General features: G+C 33.1%; 2 protein-coding genes across 2 annotated transcripts; both read right to left on the bottom strand.

Annotated features, from left to right (window-relative positions):
- Positions 1-3,828: 3,828 nt before the first annotated feature.
- On the bottom strand, positions 3,829-4,389 carry LOC105797740 (brassinosteroid-responsive RING protein 1). The gene has a single exon (XM_012627666.2). The coding sequence runs from the start codon at positions 4,387-4,389 to the stop codon at positions 3,829-3,831; it is 561 nt and encodes a 186-aa protein (XP_012483120.1).
- A 10,209-nt stretch (positions 4,390-14,598) lies between these two features.
- LOC105800182 (heavy metal-associated isoprenylated plant protein 30) lies at positions 14,599-17,800 on the bottom strand. Its single transcript, XM_012631155.2, has 3 exons — positions 17,514-17,800; positions 16,262-16,337; positions 14,599-15,042 (listed from the first exon to the last, which is right to left on the bottom strand). The coding sequence occupies exons 1-3, from the start codon at positions 17,658-17,660 to the stop codon at positions 14,717-14,719; spliced, it is 549 nt and encodes a 182-aa protein (XP_012486609.1). The 5' UTR covers positions 17,661-17,800; the 3' UTR covers positions 14,599-14,716.
- Between the last annotated feature and the right edge of the window lie 3,716 nt (positions 17,801-21,516).

The raw sequence follows: 21,516 nt of genomic DNA, 5'->3' as shown, positions 1-21,516 counted from the left end.
TGTTTCTTCCCAAGTGAAGCCAAACCCATCTTTGATTCTTTACAATAAGAGCCAAAGTGTAGCGGAACACTAAATCTCCCAACCATTCTCAAATCCTTCCTAAATCCTCTTCTAAGATTTGGAAGTCTGAATAATCTACTTTACTCTTCACTTTGGCTTTAAGTTGCTCCATAAAACTTTCTACGCACTCATCATCAACTGCAGCTTTAAGGCATGGAGATGCACATCAATTCTAAAGTCTAAACCCACCAAGAAGAAGCATGAAAAGAGATTTGAACAAAACCTTTCCATGTTTTGAAGCAGAAGATATATTTGCGTCTCCTTCTTCCATTATTATTGTATTCTTTGTGTTCGACTTGGTCGCCTTCATCTGCTTTTTTGGGTTGTTCATCCACCGTAAGCTTTTCATATTCTTCTCTCATTCTTCTTCTCTGTTTTGCTTCCAATTTTGCTTTCTTTTCTTTATGATTTAGATTTTCTTAAGAAAAATAAAGAGATAAAGGAAATCGGAGGAAGAGGAGTTGAAAGATAAAGGAAACGAAGAGGGGAGTAAGGTCGTTATTGAAATAAAGAGATAAAAAAGGTCGAAGAAGGTGAAGAATCTCTTTCAGCTTTCTTTTTGCATCTTTGCTTAAAAAATCTTTTTCTTCTTCTTCTTCTTTTTGTTGTGTAAATATGCGTATTGCTATAAATTATGTTTGTTTGCAAATTTGTAATATGACTTTAGGGATCATTAATGTTATGTAAATTCTTATCCAATAATTTTTCTTGGGTAATGTTTTAGGGTTTATTAAATTTGTAATAATACTTTTCGACACAATGTTTATGCAGTTTGAAAAGTGAGATGATTCCTCCCAAATTCATCTGTTAACCCAAGCATTACGGACTTTAGGAAAGAGAACAGTATTCTTCTATTCATTAAAGAACTGCGTCTACTGACTAGAGAGTCATTGTTTTGCGTAAAGATGTTCTATTCTATTATGTTCATTGTGTGAAAAGTAGAAAATTGTCTGTATGTGATAGAGTCTCGTTTGTGTTTGTTTTAACCTGTGTGCTTTTATTCGCTATGCATTTTACACATATGGTTTGTAATTTGATATTTGTTGTTTCATTTTTGTTTAGGTACAAGAAGCTCCTAAGCTCGATGGATCTTACAAAGGACTTCTTTTCAACTATTCATACAATGTTATGTGTAGTCTTCAAAAGAACTTGTATAATAATGAACGGTGAGGTTCTTCCACTTATTTTAAGTGAGTAATGCATTTAATATTTCTAGTTAAATGATAGGTTGAGTTCAATTTCTTTATCGGCACTTATTTTCCCCAATTGGACACTATATTTCTTAATTATGAGTGCCATTTTTTATATAATCTTTTATTTTGGTAATGTTAAAATAGAGTAACAAAACAAAGGCAATGTTTCTTTTCGAGATTGCATGTTTATGAGGATAATTTTCGTTATCTTTATAGATTTTTATCTTTTGTTTATCCATCTAACTTAACGTTAATTATGTTCTTCTCATCCTGTAAATGGCCATCGTGTAATGCAAGGTGCGGGCTTCGATTTTCCGAGGAATATGACGGTGAATGCCTTCAAATGAGAATGTCATACAGTCCATTGCACACCTCTTCCTATTCTTGGTGCAAGGGATCGACTTTCACCTTGCAGTGCACTCGGTCATTAAGAATCTTAATTTACAAGGTTATATTTTGTTACTTCATGTTTATCTCTTGATGTAATAGTGAAAATTAGCTGTTTCTTCATCGTTATCATATCATGCAGGTTTATGTCGATGGTACTACCACCATGTCTACACATGAAAGGAAAGCAAGCATAAGAGAGTTCTATGGTATCTTTTCTCAATTTGTATGTTTTGTTACACTTAAAAACTATAGTTCTTATTTCGAGCTATTCTTCTAGTTTAGTTTGATGAACCAAAGCTATACAAATAATAGAAAAATAATAATAACGTGATTTTGATTGCATTTGGATGGTTTAATAATACTACCACCACCGATTTCGCCGCGGATCTGGTTTTAAGGTTGCTGTTTCTTCTTCCCTTATTTTATTTATAATTCAATGACAATTTGCTTTAAAATTTGCTTTAAAATTTGATCTGTCTTCTTTGGGTTTTTGTCTTGTGTCTTTGCGAGTATCTATCTTATTTTATGTATATGATTTTAGTTGTTCTCATGTTTTTTTATAGGATTTATAGGAGTTTGTTGATGTATATGATGGCTTTGTGCTTTTTTTTTACAAATATAATCTCTTCTCGTTGATGAATGGAATTTCAAAACTAGTACTGATTACTGTATGAACTGTAGATTGTTTTGACTCATGAACATGCTGATTCATGGGGTTTTTTTAATTATTCATGGGGTCATTGATCATAGCCTACGAATTGCTTGTTATGCTGATTCATTATCAAGACATCTGTTGTTGAATGTACTTGCTCTTTTAGGTTCATACTTTATTATTATGGTTATGCTTTTTATTCCGACTCTTTATGATTTAAGTACCAGTGTTCGGAACCCATGGATGTGGGAAAACTTGGAAAAAAATTGAACATACTCATCTCGGACATGCCTTCATACCCATATCGACATGTCTTTATATCGACACCTAACACTCATACCTATGTCCGAGTAACATGGTTCTTTTCTTTTCAAGTTCTAAATTGTTTAACAATAGGTTCTTTGTTTTCTTAAGCGGGATGATGAAGATGATTTTGTTGCCAAGATGAAGGCAAATGAGGAAGCCTTGGAAGCAAAACAAAAAGTAACAATTAGCTTGTCTGCTACATTGCTTTTTTTTTTCATGTTTTATAATTTTGTGACAAATTGTTCTTGGTACTCAAGATATTTATGCAAAATTACCCTATGATTCTATTGTATTTATCTTGCATGGTCGCACAATGTATTTCTTAACTATTTATATTGCATGGTCGCACCATGTATTTCTTAACTAGTTTGATAAATTTTATGTGTGGTGTTTAATTTTTCGTTATTGTCATGTAACTTGTAGCAAAAACTTACATTTGAGCTATCTTTCCATTGTTTATTTTAGTTTTGATTCTAAATTTTTATTTTTACTTTAATATTTGCGACAACTTGAGTTCTAACTTTTGGATTTTAATTGTCTTATTAATTTACTGCCCTAAATTCTAAAACTAAATTCATTAATTTTTATATTTAATTTTAAAGTTAAAATTTTCATAGAAAATTTAATTTAAATAATATTTTTATTTATCCTTAAAAAGTATATTTAAAGTTCAAATTTAAAAATAAAACATAATATAATATAATATAATATTTATCATAAAAATAAATATTATTTGATTAAAATAATTTTTTTAAAGATTCATTTTTTAGCGTTTGTGATAAAAAGCGCTAAAGTTTTAGTCTTTAGCGGCGTTTGTGGTAAAAGCGCCGCTAAAGGTCTTAGTCTTTAGCGGCGTTTGTGGTATAAGCGCTAAAGGTCTTAGTCTTTAGCGCTTTTAGGAAAAGCGCCGCTAAAGGTCTTGGTCGTTTGTGGAAAAAACGCCGCTAAAGGACCTGGTCTTTAGCGGCGTTGTGGGAAAAGCGCCGCTAAAGGTCTTGGTCTTTAGCAGCGTTTGTGGTATATGCGCCGCTAAAGGTCTTGGTCTTTAGTGGCGTTCGTGGGAGAAGCGCCGCTAAAGGTCCTTGTCTTTAGCGGCGTTTTTAGAAAAAAAACGCCGCTAAAGTTAGCGACGCGTTCTTCAGCGGCATTTTTTCCGGCGCTTCTAAAAGCGCCGCTAAAAGTATTTGTGGAGCTAAAAAGCGCCGCTAAAGGCTTAAAAAAGCGCCGCTAAAAGCCTGTTTTGGTGTAGTGGTCACAGTCCAAGAAACTGTTGCGGGGGTCTGGCCGACCGAAATCCATAGGACCAGGATACAAAGCAGAGCGACACAAGGGACAAGTGAGCCTCCCCTCCTTTACCCATCTATCTATACATTCCTTGTGGAACACATGGCTACACTTGCAAAGCTCTCTCATCTCATCCCTTTTCTCCATTGCTTCCAAGCACACACTGCATACCCTATCCTTCTTCATCACTTCATCTCCAAACCTTTTGACGAAATCACCGTACACAATAATCGGCAGGTTGGTCATGATCATCGCTGTAACAACCTGGACAGGGACCAGGACTATTGACCCGATTCGACTGTCGGTCAAAAGGACATAACTGTCGCCGGTATGATCATCTTCTTCTGGCGGAGGTTGTTTGAAAAGACCCAGACGAGTAAATGCGTATTTGAATAAGGACTTTACGTAGTTTACAAGGTTTAAAAAGAACATAGCAGGGATGTAGGTTTTGATAATGCTCATGGGAATGCAAGAGAAAGGTTTCTTCCCCCCTTTCTTTGTCATGAGAAGTTGAGAACATATAAAAAAAGGAAATAACCTATAAAAAAAGGTGTTTCTTTTCTGTGTAAAATAAAGACAAGTTGATTCATGATATTAGATTGACAACAGCAGCCTTGGTGAGAAAAAAGAAAAAGGTAAGGCTGGAAAAGTATTCCACTGTGGTAATATGACCAAAGACGATTGTTGGTAGTAGGATTGTTGGTAGTAGGAAATAGGTGTAATTGGGCGTTTTTTACAAAAATAATATAAAAAAATTACCAAAATGTTATAACTTTTTTTTATTTACTAAAATATATATAATTTTTTTATTTACCAAAATATATCAAAAAAATAAAAAATAAAAAAATAAAAAACAGAAAAAAAAACTTGAACTAATTTGACAACTCCTTGGGTGGAGGGAAGTAGGTTGGCGGCACCAAACAAGGGAAGCAGGTTGGCGGCACCAGTCGAGGGAACCAGGTTGGCGGCACCAGTCCGGCCAACCAGATTGGCGGCACTACTCGTGTTATTAACACGACCTCTGTCCAGCTGAAATAAGAAAAATCAGAAGAAAAAGAAAAGAAAGAAGAGGTGTTGCGGAAAAAAAGAGAAAAACAGAGAAAGAGAAGAGAAAAATAATGTATTTTTTTAAAAATAATTGATTATGTTATTGTTATTGTTTTGTATAATTTGTATTTTTTTTTTTTTTGGTTTTAGTTTAGTTATTAAGATTAAAATCAATAAAACTCAAATTGATAGTTTTAGTTAGGGTTTTTACCAAAATATTACAAAAAATAAAAATTTTATAGTATTATTATTATTATTATTATTATTATTATTATTATTATTATTATTCTTATTATTATTAAGATGTTACTTAGTATTATTGTTAGTAAAAACTAGTATTATGTTTATAGTTAGTTATTAATAATTTTAGTTAGTATTATTTTGTATATAAAATTATTAATATTATTATTGTGTTAGTTATTAGGATTAGTGGTTAAATGGCTTTCATGTACAAAATTGAATATTGAAACATTAATTTTTTATTTAAGTTATTTATTATCCGTGCGAGATGTTTTACGAGATTTTGTTTATTTTTGATGATTAAATATTGAAGATGGATGCTAAGTTTTTGTATGCGTTTATTTCGATGAGTCATCTTGACAACAAGTGTTGGATGTGTATTTGAATGTCAGCAACAAATAGCAATGAGATTTAATAGAAATGTCTCGTTTGATGAAATGAATGCAATGATTAATGCAAAAATTTTAAGACGTTGTGGGAGAAGGATAGTAAAAATTTTCTACAAATTTCCAGTTTCGACAAATCCAGTCAAATTCGTCGAAATGGAACTTGCAGACGACGAAGACATTGAGACAATGGTCGATCTCTACTGTGGGAATGAGAGTGACAAGAATGCACCGATTCACTTATTTGCTGAGTTAGCCGGTATGGAGTAAAAAAAAGATGTCAATGCATCTGATGAAGAACACGGAGCTCAAGAACCGTGGATGGTGGCTCCAATATCATACGTTGATAGTGAATTGACTATGGGTGGGATGGGTATCGACCTGAATATTACACCCGATGTTGATATGGTTGGTGGTGAAGAAGAATGTGGTTGCGAAGAAGAAGGTGGTGGCGATCATTGGGATGAAGAGGTCGATAGTGACGGTGATCCCGATGTGGACGATGTACCTGATGATATCGACGATGAAGACATTAGCGCTTCTTCGATCGGGGAGCAGATGCGGCATATTTTGATACACAATAATCCTGGGCCACACATGTCGCTCATAGACCCCGACGCAGCGTATGTAGCTGGGTTCCCAGAGTACCCTGAAGTAGTTCATCGTCACGGGCTGGCCGTAACATCTGATGATGAGGAGTTATTCATAGGCCAGGGATTCAGCTGTAAAGAAGAGTGCGTATATGCCATCAAACGGTACAGCATGAATATATCGGTTGATTATAAAGTCGAAGTGTCTACTCCGACAATATATGTTGGGGAGTGTTGGAAGGCAGCGGAAGGCTGCAATTGGCGGGTGCGAGCTACATTCATTAAAAGTTCTCAGATGTGGGAGATACAAAAATTTGTTGGTCCTCATACATGCACATCAACACGTATGACAGAAGATCATGGAAAACTTGATTCAAAAATAATCTGTACGTGTATCATGCCAATGGTGAAGGACATGCCGACCATTAAAGTTTTGGTATTGATTGCTGAAATACAAGCACGATTCCAGTATCGAGTCTCATATCGGAAGGCATGGATTACTAAACAGATGGCGATGGAGCAACTGTATGGGGATTACGATTCATCGTATAATGAGCTTCAAGGTTGGATAGCTGCTATGCGAGAGTATGTACCGGGGACTGTGATTGAGTTGCAGACAAGACCATATTACAGCCCGGACGGCCAGTTACAGTCAGTAAAAAGGATTTTCCATCGAATGTTCTGGACTTTCGATCCATGTATGCGGGCATTTCCCCACTGCAAGCCACTTGTCCAGGTAGATGGGACCTGGCTGTATGAAAAATATACACAGATCCTACTTATTGCGGTTGTTCAAGATGGCAACAGAAACGTGCTCCCGATAGCATTTGCTATCGTAGATAAAGAGAACATGGAGTCTTGGGAATTCTTTCTCATAAACCTGCGGAGGTATATTATTAGCAACGATAACATTTGCATCATCTCCGATAGAGGGAAGGGTTTAATTGCTGCAATTAGGCGTTCCGGTGTGCCGTGAAGATCCGTTTACTGCATCCGTCACATTGCGACTAACTTCCACAAAGATTACAAGAATGCAGACTGGAAGAGACAAGTCGTGGCAATGGATAAATGATAACCTTATATTTTCAATATAAGTTGTAATGTGGCATGTTATCGAGTTACTAGAACTTATTTTTCTTAATACGTATGTAGCGTACGAGTTAGAGCCACATATGTTCCGGCAAAAAATGATCCGACTTGAGAGTGACATGGAGGGATAGACAAACACATCTTTCCGACAATGGTTGAGCACAATGGAGCTGTGGCAATGGGCTCAAAGTTTTGACGAGGGCTTTCGTTTTGGCCAAATGGCCACAAACTTAGTCGAGGGGATCAACGTTGTTTTGTTAAAAACACGTCAGCTTCCGATTGCATCTGTATTTTCTACTACTTTCTACAGGCTGGCTACTTTGATGCCAAGAATGGGTCAGCAGCAAGTCGACCAGATTGAGGCGGGACACGTGTTTGTCGAACATGTCAGGGATACAATGGTCGTAAACCGTCGGTTGGCGAGGTCAATGAATATAGAAATATATTCACGACGATTGGAAACATTTCGAGTTACTAAGAGCATCAGCCGTCGACCTGGTATACCAACTAGGTCCTATGGAGTTGATCTCCGGAACCAACGGTGCTAGTGCAGAAGGTTCGAAACACTTCATTATCCCTGTGCGCATGTCGTAGCAGCGTGTGCTAAAGTTAACGTCAATGTTGAACAATATGTCGATGATGTGTACACGCTGGAGCGCACATTGCGTGTCTGGGAAAATGAGTTCCCCGTCTTGCCTGACCTATCAACGTGGGAGGTGCCTTTGACGACTTTCGAGCTTCTCCCAGACGGAGGGTCATGAGGAATCCGAGGTCATCCATGATCAAGCGAATCCGTAATGAAATGGACATAAGGGAGAAGTCCGACGGAAAGCGTTGTGGAATATGCAGGTTAAGTGGTCATAGTCAGAATAAATGCCATAACCGAAACTTTCATGTTGGACAGTCGTCCGAATCGGGTCGTAATTGACCTAATATTGTAAAATTTTTATGTGTAATGATAAAAAAATATACAAATGATTATGATTACATTGTATCAAAATTAAGTTATAAAATAGTATATGGCGTTTGGAATTATTAATATTATATCGAAAATGGAGGCATATAACCTTAAATTAAGCTTTAATATAATGCAACTTTAAAATAATTAAATTGGTAAAAAGAAATTGAACAATAAGCACAATAACTAAAACTAGAATAATTAAATTAGAATAATTTAATTGATACAAAAAAGTACAAACGTGTTAATGTACAAACATGTGCCATACACCCCTAAAATTGATGGTTCGATGGTGTAGTCATAGGGGTATACCTATTCGGAGGTCGACGGTCACGTTCTGGGTGCCCGCGACGACCGACATTATCATTTGGCGCAGGTGGTGGTGTAGTAAAAATAGGGAGGAAATCATTTTGAGCAGGTCCCTCGTTCGGCAGCGACGAACTTGATGCACCTGAGGGAGTCCCATAATGCTGCGGATATGGACCGGACGAGTAGGATCCGAATAATTCGAAGACGTATGCATATTCTGGCCCTGAGAAGCTCGGTAAATTGTCAGTGCCTGACAAATCCGGATGATAGCTATCTGAACCGACAAATCCAAATTGTTTCGGATCTGGCTGGGGTTCCTGCTCGGGCTCTGGTGGTTCCGGAGAATAATATGCCATGGGATCCAGATCATGCTGGGTCGCTGTGGCCGATCTCCCATGTCGCTGCATGTGCTGGGGGATTACAATCGACTGGCCTCTGAATAAATATGGCTTCCCGCAACTATAGTACCATTGCATATACTCTAATGATGGTTGCGAGTCGGTAGCCATAACCATCTGAGGTCTTCGACGAAATCGATCGTTCCACAGCGCCACAAATTTTCGGTGCTTAATTCCCCAATCTATCATCGATTTTCCTCTCTTATTCTTGCCGTGAACTTCTCCCACCTCACACGGCGGATCCGGGATAGGTTGGATGAAGCCAAACTGCCGTAGCACCCGATCCCCGTGATACCACTCGACCATGTTGAAATTTATAATTGGTGCGTTAGTGCACCATATGTACGAATGCACGTACGCAGACGAGGGTACCACGGCTGTAATTTCTGGCGTTCGGTACGGCGTCCATATAAACTGCATGATTAATAACATGATTATAATTAGCCATAACGTGTGCGTAAGATATAGAAAGTAAGATGTCATGAATATTAGAATAGCATGAATATTAGAATAGCATCTCCCCATCCCGGGCATACTGTTCAACCATGAGGCGGTATAGCGGGACATTGTACGACTTCCTGATACCCGGACGAGCACTCCACCTACAAAAAACAAATATAGCGTTTAGAGTTGGTAACATTAGTAAATATATTATGATTACAAATAATGAGAAGTTATATTTTATTACCTGTTCAGCAGTGGATAAACATACGGTTGGTGTCTAACCGATGCCAAAATGGCATCGTCGACATATCGATCAAGATCTGCAGATGAGAGAGGCATTCGCCCATGTCGCGAACTTTCGGATCTGTCGCCCGACAAAGCTCTCGATACAAGACTGCTAGCACGGCTGAGCCCCAGCTATAGGAGCTAACACTGGACAAGTTAGCTAACAAGGGCAAGTACATCAAATGCACCTTGTCGTTGTTTGCATCAGGCATGATTTCTCCCCCTATGATATGTATGATGTACGCTCGAGCAGCGCACATCAACTCGCCTTCAGTGTCTATCGCTGATAATTGTCTGTACTTGGCTTTCAGCCATGTAAATTGTAAGCCCGAAAAATATGACTCACCGTCCCCTGGTGAGTCTCCTAGAAACTGATAGCAAAGTGCATCCGGATCGGTAAATGCAGATAATCCCGTTACGGGAATCCCGTTACAGGACTCCCGTAAATTGGGAGCCTAAGCTGCAACGCTACATCCTCCAAGGTCACCGTGCACTCCCCGTACGGAAAATGAAAAGTGTGGGTCTCCGGGCGCCACCGCTCCACTAGAGCAGATAATAAATCAAAGCGCAAGACGGTGTACCGGATCTGTGCTACGGACCCAAATCCGGCTAGCTCTAAGTACGGCATCAACTCATGCATCCGAGTATTCTTCAAAACACTCACACGGCCCTTAAAACTCGATGACGAGTCCTGATAGTGTTAAATTACAGAAAAAATTTTACGATAACATTATTTCTTTATACGTCTATCCTTTTTAAATAAATAGAACCCGTGATTAATAAATAATAAATCATACCGCGTTATTAACCGCATCAGATATGTGGCTTTTGGTGCTAATCAATGAAGCCATTACGATGCCTCGCAGTTGAAAAAAGTTAGTAAAACCTCTTACTTGACCATTTGTTCGTATTTTTTCTCCACATTTTATTACTTTAAAAATATCTTCATTTCTAATTTTATAATTTTACATAATGTTTTAAATTTATTAATTTAGTGTGTTTTAAAATTAATTTAGTGTAAAAAACCACTATCCTCGCCATTTACTCGTATTATTTAGTGTATTTAGTGTAAAATTAATTTATTAATTTAGTGTGTTTTTTTCCTTTTTTATTTTTTTGTTTTTTACTTTTTTATATATTTTGGTAAATAAAAAATTATATATATTTTGGTAAATAAAAAAGTTATAATATTTTGGTAATTTTTATTTTTTATATTATTTTGTATAAAACCCATAATAAAACATAAAAAATAATAAAATATTAAAAAACACCAAAATATTATATATATTTTTATTTACCAAAATAAAAAATACTAAAACGGGTTTTTATTTGGTGTAAGAAAAAATCCTTATCCCTGCATTTGCTCGTATTTTTTCCGATTTTATTACTTTCAATAAATTTTTTTATTTTTTATTTTATTACTTTATATTATTTCATAACATTTTTAAAATATTTGTATTAACTATTTCTCAATTTTTAAAAGTTAGTAATACACTATTATTTTGGCCATTTGTTCGTATTTTTCTCTCCGCATTTTATTATTTTAAAAATATCATCATTTTAAATTTTATATTTTATACTTTTTCAGTGCATTATGTTTAAAATTTATTAAAGATATAATTTTTTCGCATTTTCTTACTTTCGTGAATATATAATTTTCGTTTTTTCTTTTCGTATTTTATGTTTTCTTAAATATATTTCTTTATCATTTTACTTTTAATGTTATTTTCCTAACAAAACTAATTTCAACATCCTAAGTCAATTTCATAAAAAATTCCTAATCAACATATAATGTACATACCATGAATTTTTTCACGCTAAATATATCTCAAAATTATATATCCTAAATAAAATAATAAAATACGTAAAATGTACTTAACATTATTTTTAACACACAAATATTACAAAAATCTTAAATTAATAATAAAATTACCTTATTTTCTTTTTTTTCCTTATTCCCTCTTCTTCTTCTTTCTTTTTTTTTCTCTTCTCCTTTCCTTTTCTTTCCTTATTTTTCTTTCTTTCCTCCCTTTCCTTTTCTTTCCTTCTTTTCTTTCTTTCCTCTCCTTTCCTTTTCCTTCTTTTCTTTCTTCCTTTCTTTCTTCTTCTTCCCTCTCTTCTTTCCCCACCAACTGACCACCCTTAAATTCAAGGGTGGTGCCGCCAACAGGGTTGCCTCAACTGGTGCCGCCAACCTGCTTCCCTTGTTTGGTGCCGCCAACCTGCTTCCCTCCACCCAGGGAGTTGTCAAATCAGTTCAGGTTTTTTTTTTGTTTTTTAGTTTTTTTTATATATTTTGGTAAATAAAAAATTTATATATTTTTTGGTAAATAAAAAAAAGTTATAACATTTTGGTAATTTTTTATTTTTTGATATTATTTTTATAAAAAACCAGTGTAATTGGAGTTTGATTTTGTCACATCTTAGTATTGACCACGTGGAATGCTTTCCTTTTCTGTGCACTGATCCGCAGGTAGATTAAATAAATATTGCAAAAGCCTGTTATAGGATATCATGAAATTCGATCAAAAATCGAGTATGGGATGAAACATCGCTTGAATGGTCATTGATTCGAATTAGAAGTGTCAGAGATGCTGAATAAGAACACTTCAAGGACAATGAAGAGTCAGAAAAATAAGCATTCTACCCCATCGACAAGGCTTAATCTCTTGTAGAAGGGGCGGTCCATAAACACCATTGTGGCCAAAGGCCAAAGAACATATAATAGTCAAATAGTTGTAAGGTGTAAAGTACAAAATCAAAGATTAATATGCAAGGTATAATATTCCCCGGAAAATTTTCAGAAAATATCAGTCATCCTTAGCAATTCATCGAAAATTTAGAAGCTTATACATTCTGGTTAGAAATGTCATCGAGATGCATTAAAAATAGCTCTGCCAACGATACTAGTGGCCTCAATATATCGATCCACACATCTAGAGATGCAACTACTCTCGCTTCCGCTCAGACTTGATCTATCAAAGCACACATCAAGATATTGTTCATAGTAGAGATTATGAAGTTAACCCCAAAATAATTCTCCAGAAAGCATGATGAGATGTTTCTAACACTGCAATCAAATAACAAACACCATACTTCCATTCTCAAAGAGGACATTTAGCAATCTATGTTACTTAGACTCCGGTACAAGTGTTGAATATGGGTACATCCAAACTTTTTACAAGATCTTTCCGTGCTTGAAGGATCATATACGTATATTCTCCCCAGTTTCAGATACTGTAGGAAAAACAAAGGGTTAAACCACCATAGGTAGTAACCAACAGCCAGCCTACAGGTGAGATGTCCAATAACTAGTTGCATTGTGTTCATATATAGGAACTGAACCACTTCAATATGGCAAAAAGATCTAAGCATCTAAATAAACATACAAATAAGCTATGAAGTATTAACTAGTATTTTTTTCAAACCATGTTAAACCAGTGACAACTTATGTCAACAAACTTCTATCAGGTAAGCTTCTGTGGAACAAACAAAAGTTTGAAGAATAATCTATCAAAACAAAGAAACCCATAGATTGGATTCGAAATCGATATTTTGTAAAGGCATTAAAAATAAATATTTCTCCTTCGTGTGCAGAATAATCAAAAAAGAAAAGAAAAATACAAATCTAGAGACATACAAGAAAAAGAGATTACAGTATCCTTTTCTCAGATTCATTTCAATTCTCATTTTTTTTTATCTACGTAAATTACTAAAAACTACTTATGTGTCTCTTTGAAAAGAGACCACCTTTAGCTATAGAAAGGTTTATGAATATTTATATTAATTTACACATAAATCTCTTTATATTACATATATGTATTTTTTTCTTGTGATGACCATAACCCGGAATGTAGTTGTTTGCTATTTTTGGGCTATTGCTTTTAGATTTTGGGGGGGTTTGGTTTTGGGTATGGTGTTGGGGTACTGTTGTTAGTCTTCAAGAGATATCTAGTTTATAAAATAAGGAAAGAAAGAAAGAGATCTATAGGATCTGAGTTGTGTTCTTGAGAGACGAAGAACCCTTTAGAGAATATTTAATTTGGGTGAAGAAGAGAAGTTATTTTTGGTTTTTTAATTGGGTTTATGATTAAAGTAAAAATTGGTATAATTAATTATAGGTGCTTTACTTTAAAGATTACTTTTTCTGACAAATAGTGCCACATGGCAAGGTAAAAGTAAATGTGTCAACTTGTGTCAGAAAATTTAACGCAAATATCGCATTAAAAGATTTGACAAAATGTAAATATAAAAAATAGAATAAGAAGTAAGATAATTGTGGCATCAACTTCCGCAGCAAAACATTTGTCTTAGAAATGCATAAAAAATGAAGACTCCTTTTGAGTAAACTTCATAGAGGATTGTATTTCCTATCTATAAGCCCCAATCAAAGTAAATCTCATTAAAATATTCTTCCAAATCTTTAAGACAAAAGATGCACAGCAGAATAATGCATTTTATCACTTCATATCTCCTACAAATCATCTACATCCTTGTACATAAACAGGAAAATAAATCGCATGATCCAAGGACTCTCTAATATATAATTTCTTATTACAAAAATTCATACGATTACAATTAAAATTTTTCAATTTAAATAAGCCCTTGAGATGCTATAACAAATTGAGTTTTTACTGGTAAAATATTATGGAAATCTTTATATTAAGAGTTAAATTGGATTTTGTTTATTTTACTTAAAAAATAAATAAATTAAAGTGCAATTGGTCCTTTCCGTTAAAATTTTTATTCATTTGTACTGTTAAAAACTAACTTGGTTGATGAAATAATTAGACAATGACATGTGACGTGCTACATGTACCTCATTTTGACGTACATGAACTAATTTTTAATAACAAAAATGAATGAACTTTTTAACAAAATGACCGGTTTGCTCTTTGATGTAATCTATATTGATTAATTTACCTATTTTCTAAATGGAAGGAGTAAAATACAATATGTCCAACAAAAAAAAGGTAAATATGTAGAAATATTTATATATACAGTGCATATTCAATATTACATTAAATGCAAATTATATTACATGATGGAAATGGGTGGGTAGTAAAATGTTTTATACTCAGGTTTCTACATGAGACAACAGGCGGCATTAACATTGTCGTCGTTGAACATGTTGCTGATCTTATCATCACCTCGGTGAGTTACCGGGATATTCCCATGCCGATGTCCGAGATTGTACCCATGTTTGTAGTAATTATAACTCTCTTTGAACTCATTTGTTGTGTCTCTGAAGTAATCTCCGGAGGAGATGAAGTACAATGGGGGATTAGGGTAGGGCCAGAACTCGGCCCTTTTCCCTGACCTCCTTACTTGTTTCAGCACCTTGTGTCGATCGATGTGTCCGATCACGGTTACTTTTCCCATCTTCAAGTCAACTTCCACCGAATTCACACCTAAAACAACATTCATTAAGGAGGGTAAATAGAAAATGTTATGCCAGACGGTCAGCATGAAATGAAAAAAGTTTTGGGCTCCATAAAAATATTAAAAATATTAAAATATCTTAAAGCAATTCGCAGAATTACATGGATGTTCCAACTAGATCGAATTAGACTAATCCATGTATTTATTCGAATAAGGAATTGAATGGTTAAAAGTAGGAACAGTTTGGAATTGATAAAAAAAAAAGCTAGAAATTAGGACAAACAATCCACAATTAAATCAATTTATTCATTTTAAATATTTAATTAATTATTACCGAATTAACCATTATTAAATCCATGACAAATCGGAGGAAATTTAAGCAATCCAAATTTGTATGTTAAATTTTTTATTTTTACTAAGTTAATGTTAAAATTTTAACAATTTTCTGCAGTAAAAAGGTTAACGATTTAGTATATAAACTTGTAATCCGTAAAATGGATTTATCCTTCGCGTTGGGTTTTTTTAATTAAATTATAAAGCAAAATTTTGAAAGTTTTTATATTTTTCATATATTTGAAATTTATTTTTTATTTTTTACTTTTAGGAATTTAGTTTCTTTATTTTTCAAATTTAAAATTTAGGTCCAGTTATTACGTTACAATTTTTTCTGTTAAATTCATTAGTATGACATATTAAAATTAAATTAAAATGTTCATTTGATAGCCATGTAAAAAAAATAACATTTTGATGGATTTAAATTAACAAAGAATTGTAACAGTGTTAACAATTATTAAAATTCACGTAAACATTTTAAATTGAAAAGTATTTAGATCAACTAATGACCTTATAGAAATTGAGATATCAAATTATGTCAAAACTAGAATATAGAGATTAAATTTCAAATTTCAGCATAATATAGACACCAAAACTGATATTTAATCATTGTTATATAATCTCAAAAAAAAAAAAGAGAGTAAAAGGCTGTGTTTTTGACACAAAAATAAAACATTTAGACTAACTAAAGACATTATCAAAACTTAGGTACCAAATTATGTCAACAATTAAAACATAAATATTAAAATTCAAATTTGAGCATTGTATAAGGATTAAAATTGAAATTTTACCGTTGTTATATAATAATAATAATAAAGTAAAAAAGGAATTGTATTTGGACACGTGTGATTCTTTTTTTTCTTTTGATACCGAAATAAATAGAAATTGAAGCAGAAGCAAAGTCCAGGTATATACCTCTAAGCTTGTAAATGGCTCTTTTGACTACTCTCTCACAACCAATGCAGCACATCCTCACTTTCAGATCCACTGTCTGTAAAAAAACCATATCAACTTGTATTGTAATTTGTAACCCTAATTTATTCACAAATTCTCTTCATCTTTCTTCTTATTCCTTTGTTCCTTCTTTTTTAACTCCCTTTATGCTTCATCCAGTTAGAGGAAACCCAAGGCACTAAGAAATACCATCTTGGGTCTTTTTTATTTTTAAACTTATTTGTTTGCAGATTCTTTATGCACTTATTCTTATAAGATAACATTCAAATTTTAATTTTTTTGCTATCATTTCTTCTATTTCTAAAGAGTAGAAAACATAAAAAGTTGGTACAATAAATATGATTCTAAGCCATCAGATTGGCCAACAAATATGCTGTACTGGGAGCTTGTCCTAGGACACTATACCTTCACTAAAGGTTATTTAGCTGCTGTGTTTAACTCAAATGTAAGGTTTTTTGCAACATAAAAGATGGTATAGTCGAAGATTAATGAATTGATTGTTCAAATTAAACTTGTGCTTCAAACATTTCGCTATGACATGAAACATAGCATGAAGGTTTAAGACCAGGTGACATTTTGTAAGTTTGGAGTTGAAATCTTGGGTATATGAAATCTTTCCGCTCACTCTTATGGTATATATATATATTTGTATAAAACAACATATATTACGAATATTAAACTCTTGATTTAAAAAATCAATTGATGGCAAAGGACGAGATTTAATACTTGAATATAATGATTTAACCAATATGAGATCATGCGACAAACTTGAAAGAGATATTAACAATATAAGATGAATATATCAATTGGTATTTGAGTTTGGCTTCAATGTTTAATAGGTACTTAGTTTTTTGTTTTGTTTCAATCTGTCACTTGAGATTGGCTTCGATATTCAATTTGGTACTCAAACCAAATGGCAACATGTGGCCTGATGAATATCTGACATGTGTGCTCTCGTAAAATTAAACATAGGCAAAAAAACTCAGATACTATATAAACTTTAACAATATAATAAAATCTGGAATCTTATATCATGTGTAAGTATCCAACCTAAAATCAATCCAAATAACACCCGCCCTATCAAATGGAATCATTAAAATGGAAGGGAAAGTTTGGGAAGATGATGGTGAAAGGTGAAGGCAAGCAAGACAAGTAACTTATGATGGACAAGAAAACAAAACATATTTACTTCGGAGGGGGGATGAAAAGGAACCTGCAAAGAAAGTGGTTGACCCTTATTTGGCTTCTTGTGGTAGTAACTGGTGTTGCTGACCCCTTTTTTGTTGTCTCGGTAGCCAAAGAAACTGTGCGCGATGGCTGCTATAATTGTCCCAAATGCTCTCTCTATTAAGTTAGCCATTGATAGATATCACAAAGTAAAAGATGAAGAGAAACCGATGGAATAACACAATCCCAGCACAAGGATTCCCTTTATGACTTCCAAATCTCTCGCTATAATATGAAAGAAATCCAATACTATAAAAAAGAAATAACCATTTGTTGTGCTTATATATCTATGTTGGGGGAGGGCGTCATATTTCACACGTACTTCACACGTTTCAAAACTATAATAATGTTGGAACCTTTTGAGAAGGAATAGTATCAAACTCTCATGCTCGACGGATTTAAATCAAACGTCTTTTCGATTGAATCGAGTCTATCATAGTTGACGGTAATAGCAACAATAACATTATTAAAAAAAGAATATGAGATGGATTCGGGATATGGATGAGCCTGAATTTTGATGCAAAGGGAACATATATTCCTAAAATCTTGTGTACCCACCATCTTTTAGAAAAATATAAAGGGTATACAGCATGCATGCAGCAATATTCAATTTAGAAAAACCTAACAAAGTTTGATTCCCTAGCACATTGTTTTTTTTTTTTGTTTTTCCATTTTATAAGTAAAGCCTCACAAGCTATAGATGTCATGCAAACCTACAGAAAGGAATACTATTGCCTAGTGGAGTAGTAGTCATAAAAATATCAGTCCATGATTTTTAATAATATCTGACAGAGTGAACATATGCACTGATAATTATATAGATTCTTCCAAAATTTACAACTAACCATGTTAAGTCCTTTTCTTATATATATATATTCGTGCATGTTTTTAAAAATATATTTGAATACTTGTATGAGATATAATCCTAGTGTTAATTACAAGTGTCATGTAACTCTAACTGCAATTTAGTTGGTATATAATGGATCATTGTAACTTGTCATATTTTGTTGGTATCACAACTCTTAGAGCATTTTGATGAAGTTGAAATACGGAGAAAATCAAGTCAAGAAAGGATATTTTGAATATATTCAATGTGATTGTGTTTTCTTATTTGAAAAGATTTGATTTGTAAAAGTGATTACACCGAGAAGATCTCTATCGGTTCATTCAACATTAAGAGACTTATATTGAGTAGAATTCAAAAATTAGAAATTCATTAAGAAAGCACTTATCTTGTTTTATTATAAATTTATTTTAATGCAAATTGTTGTAAGTATGTTGATTGTGTTGTTCAGTTTTCGACTAAACTTTTAAGGGAAAGTTCTAGTGCGAGAGTAATTTATATTTTGTATAGAAGTAAGTTTGCAATTTAACGAATGAGCTAAACTCAAATAATATCTTATATAAAGAGGTTAATAATGTATTACTCTTCGAGTAAAATCCTACGTACTATAAACTAAATTGAAACAAAATATATGTGAATCAAAATTGAAGAGTTTATGGAGCAAACTCAAATACTCAATATTTTGTCAAATAAAAATGGAACACTATTGAAATTCGAATTTAGCTTTAAAGTTCCTAATTTTTAAATTTTAATTAAATCCTATATTTTTAAAAAATTGCGTTAATTTTTAAAAATTTAATTAATCTCAATTTTTAAAAAATTAATTAACCCAAAATTTAATGTGACGTTATTATAGCTTGAACTCGACTCATCTAGTTTAGATACCTCAACCCTGATCATTCATATATATATATTATGGATGGTGCTTGTCCTAGTCATAGCCTACTTGCAGTTATGTATTTTATGTTCATGTCTCTTAAAGAATGTTATCCATGTGGTTTATGCCAGTGTAGTTTGTTCGGCGACAACTTTTCGTCACTAAATGCTTCAACAAGATGCGATGCCTTCTTTTATATACGTGTTTAAATCGGTGAGAATTTGTTGATTGCAATTGGATGCATAATTCGTTTATCCGAAAATGGGGAAAGCCACATTTATACTCTGAGCCATCAACATAAAAACGACAAAACAGCAACACTGTCCCTTTAATTTATAACGTATCATAATTTTTAATCCTTCTATTTTCAACTCCATGGACCCTAGCTAAAGCGAGGAAGGGTTTATAATTTAAACTTGAAAAAGTTGTAATTAAATCATTAAATTCTATTATTCAAATATTTTCCATCAATTTAGATCTTAAATATTTGTTCGGTCAAGTTATAACTTAATTTAGGTACTTTAAATATATTTCGGGTCAAATTTGAGCTGACATTTAACATCTAAAATAATGGTTAAGTTGAGAAAAGTACTTGATTGATACAATATTAATATTTTTAAATATTCAATCAGAACTTTTTAAATATTGAAAATCAATTTAGAATCTGAATGATAAGAAAACGTTTGGTTGAATTAACCTTCTTCTTAAAGTGATTTTTATTATTTTTAGACCAATGTTAAATATTGTCTCTTGTACAGTTAATTTTATTTTGAATTAGTTTTGATAAGCTTAAAATTTTACAACATGAAAGAAACAAGATGACAAAATTTTCTTTTTATTTTGTAAAAAAGTCACATTAAAAAGTGCGCTCATTTGATCATTTATAAAGTAAATTATCTGTACATAATTATAAATTGATACAAATAGTAGGCTATTGTCGGTATCTAGACACAATCGCTAACTTGATTGTTCAATTTCAAAACATACCTAAACTTGATAATCACTAACTCAAAACATAAAGATTTAATTTCATTAATTATCAAAAGTTCGACACTAAACCATCAATGTTTGTAAAATATCTAAAACTGAAAAGACTATCAATCTCCACTTCAATGTTAAGACATGAATTCTTAAAGCCATATCAATGAGCCATTAATGAAAAGCAACTACAACACCTGACTAGAATGTCAAACAAAAACCTAATAAAAAAATCCAAAATACCAAATTTAGAATTAAATGGTAACCTCACCACATAATACGAAAAAATTGCACTCTCACCACTCCAATATAGGATAATCACAAAATTTTGTTTCTTTGACCACTACTCAAGATTATACATGAAGTGTCCCAAATCTTGAAATGGGATGTTTATTATACCAAAAAAGAGCAAAAAGGAAAAGAGAAACAATGGTGAAAAGAATTGAGAATAGATAAGGAAAGCCTTGAAACAACTCAATGAACCTCTTGATAAAAACTTCTAATAACATACAACAAATGATACATACATTATATTCAAATTAAGCTAATTCCAAATTACAACTCAATGAATTGTGATAGCAATAATTAACACATTAATCGTTTAGGCATTTCATGCCTTGGTCGGGGCCTCCCATGTTAGTGAGTACTGTGAATGATGTCAACATTACCGAATGGTCTCTTGTGCAACATTGTTATTTTATGGGGTTAAAATGCAATTTACAACTATTATTGTTTGGTTAAAAGCTTCAAATTTATGCTATCAAAGCATAGCATGTTTGATAGGATCAGAGCATCACATTCAAAAATATAAATCATACCATAGAATCATTTAAAGTGAGATGAGAGTTTCTTATGCTCTGAGGGTCCACGTTACCTATTGTTTAAGACAAAGAATGTTATTGATATTCAAATCACGATCCACATTCCAACTTACTGGATGGGAGCCATTAGTTAAAAAGTGATGGAGTTCCCAAATTGTTAACTAGTAAAGATGTTAAGTTTATACGAGTTGAGAAGGATAGTCACTATATTTAAGAAAAACAATTTTTATAAATTATAAAATGGATATAAAAATAATGATAATTTCAAAAGGTAAAAATAGATAATAAAAAACGATATATTGGTTATAAAAAAATTACTTGAAAGGTAAAGGTAAATTAATTGTTTTATTTATTTGAGAAAAATTGAAACTTAAATTCGAATTTTACGTTGAAGTAAATCATCTCGGCATCTATCTGTACATTAACAAAAAAGATAAACATTCCCCCCCACCATATCTCTTTATCAATC

Source organism: Gossypium raimondii, chromosome 9 (assembly GCF_025698545.1).
Source record: "Gossypium raimondii isolate GPD5lz chromosome 9, ASM2569854v1, whole genome shotgun sequence".
Taxonomy (NCBI): domain Eukaryota; kingdom Viridiplantae; phylum Streptophyta; class Magnoliopsida; order Malvales; family Malvaceae; genus Gossypium; species Gossypium raimondii.
This window is presented reverse-complemented; position numbering and strand designations above follow the sequence as displayed.

Coding starts and splice junctions, on each gene's coding strand:
- LOC105797740 (XM_012627666.2), bottom strand. CDS start 4,389: ATGACAAAGAAAGGGGGGAAGAAACCTTTCTCTTGCATTCCCATGAGC.
- LOC105800182 (XM_012631155.2), bottom strand. CDS start 17,660: ATGGCTAACTTAATAGAGAGAGCATTTGGGACAATTATAGCAGCCATC. Junction 16,338..17,513: donor GTCAACCACTTTCTTTGCAG/GTTCCTTTTCAT, acceptor GTTTTTTTACAG/ACAGTGGATCTGAAAGTGAG. Junction 15,043..16,261: donor AGCCATTTACAAGCTTAGAG/GTATATACCTGG, acceptor ATGTTGTTTTAG/GTGTGAATTCGGTGGAAGTT.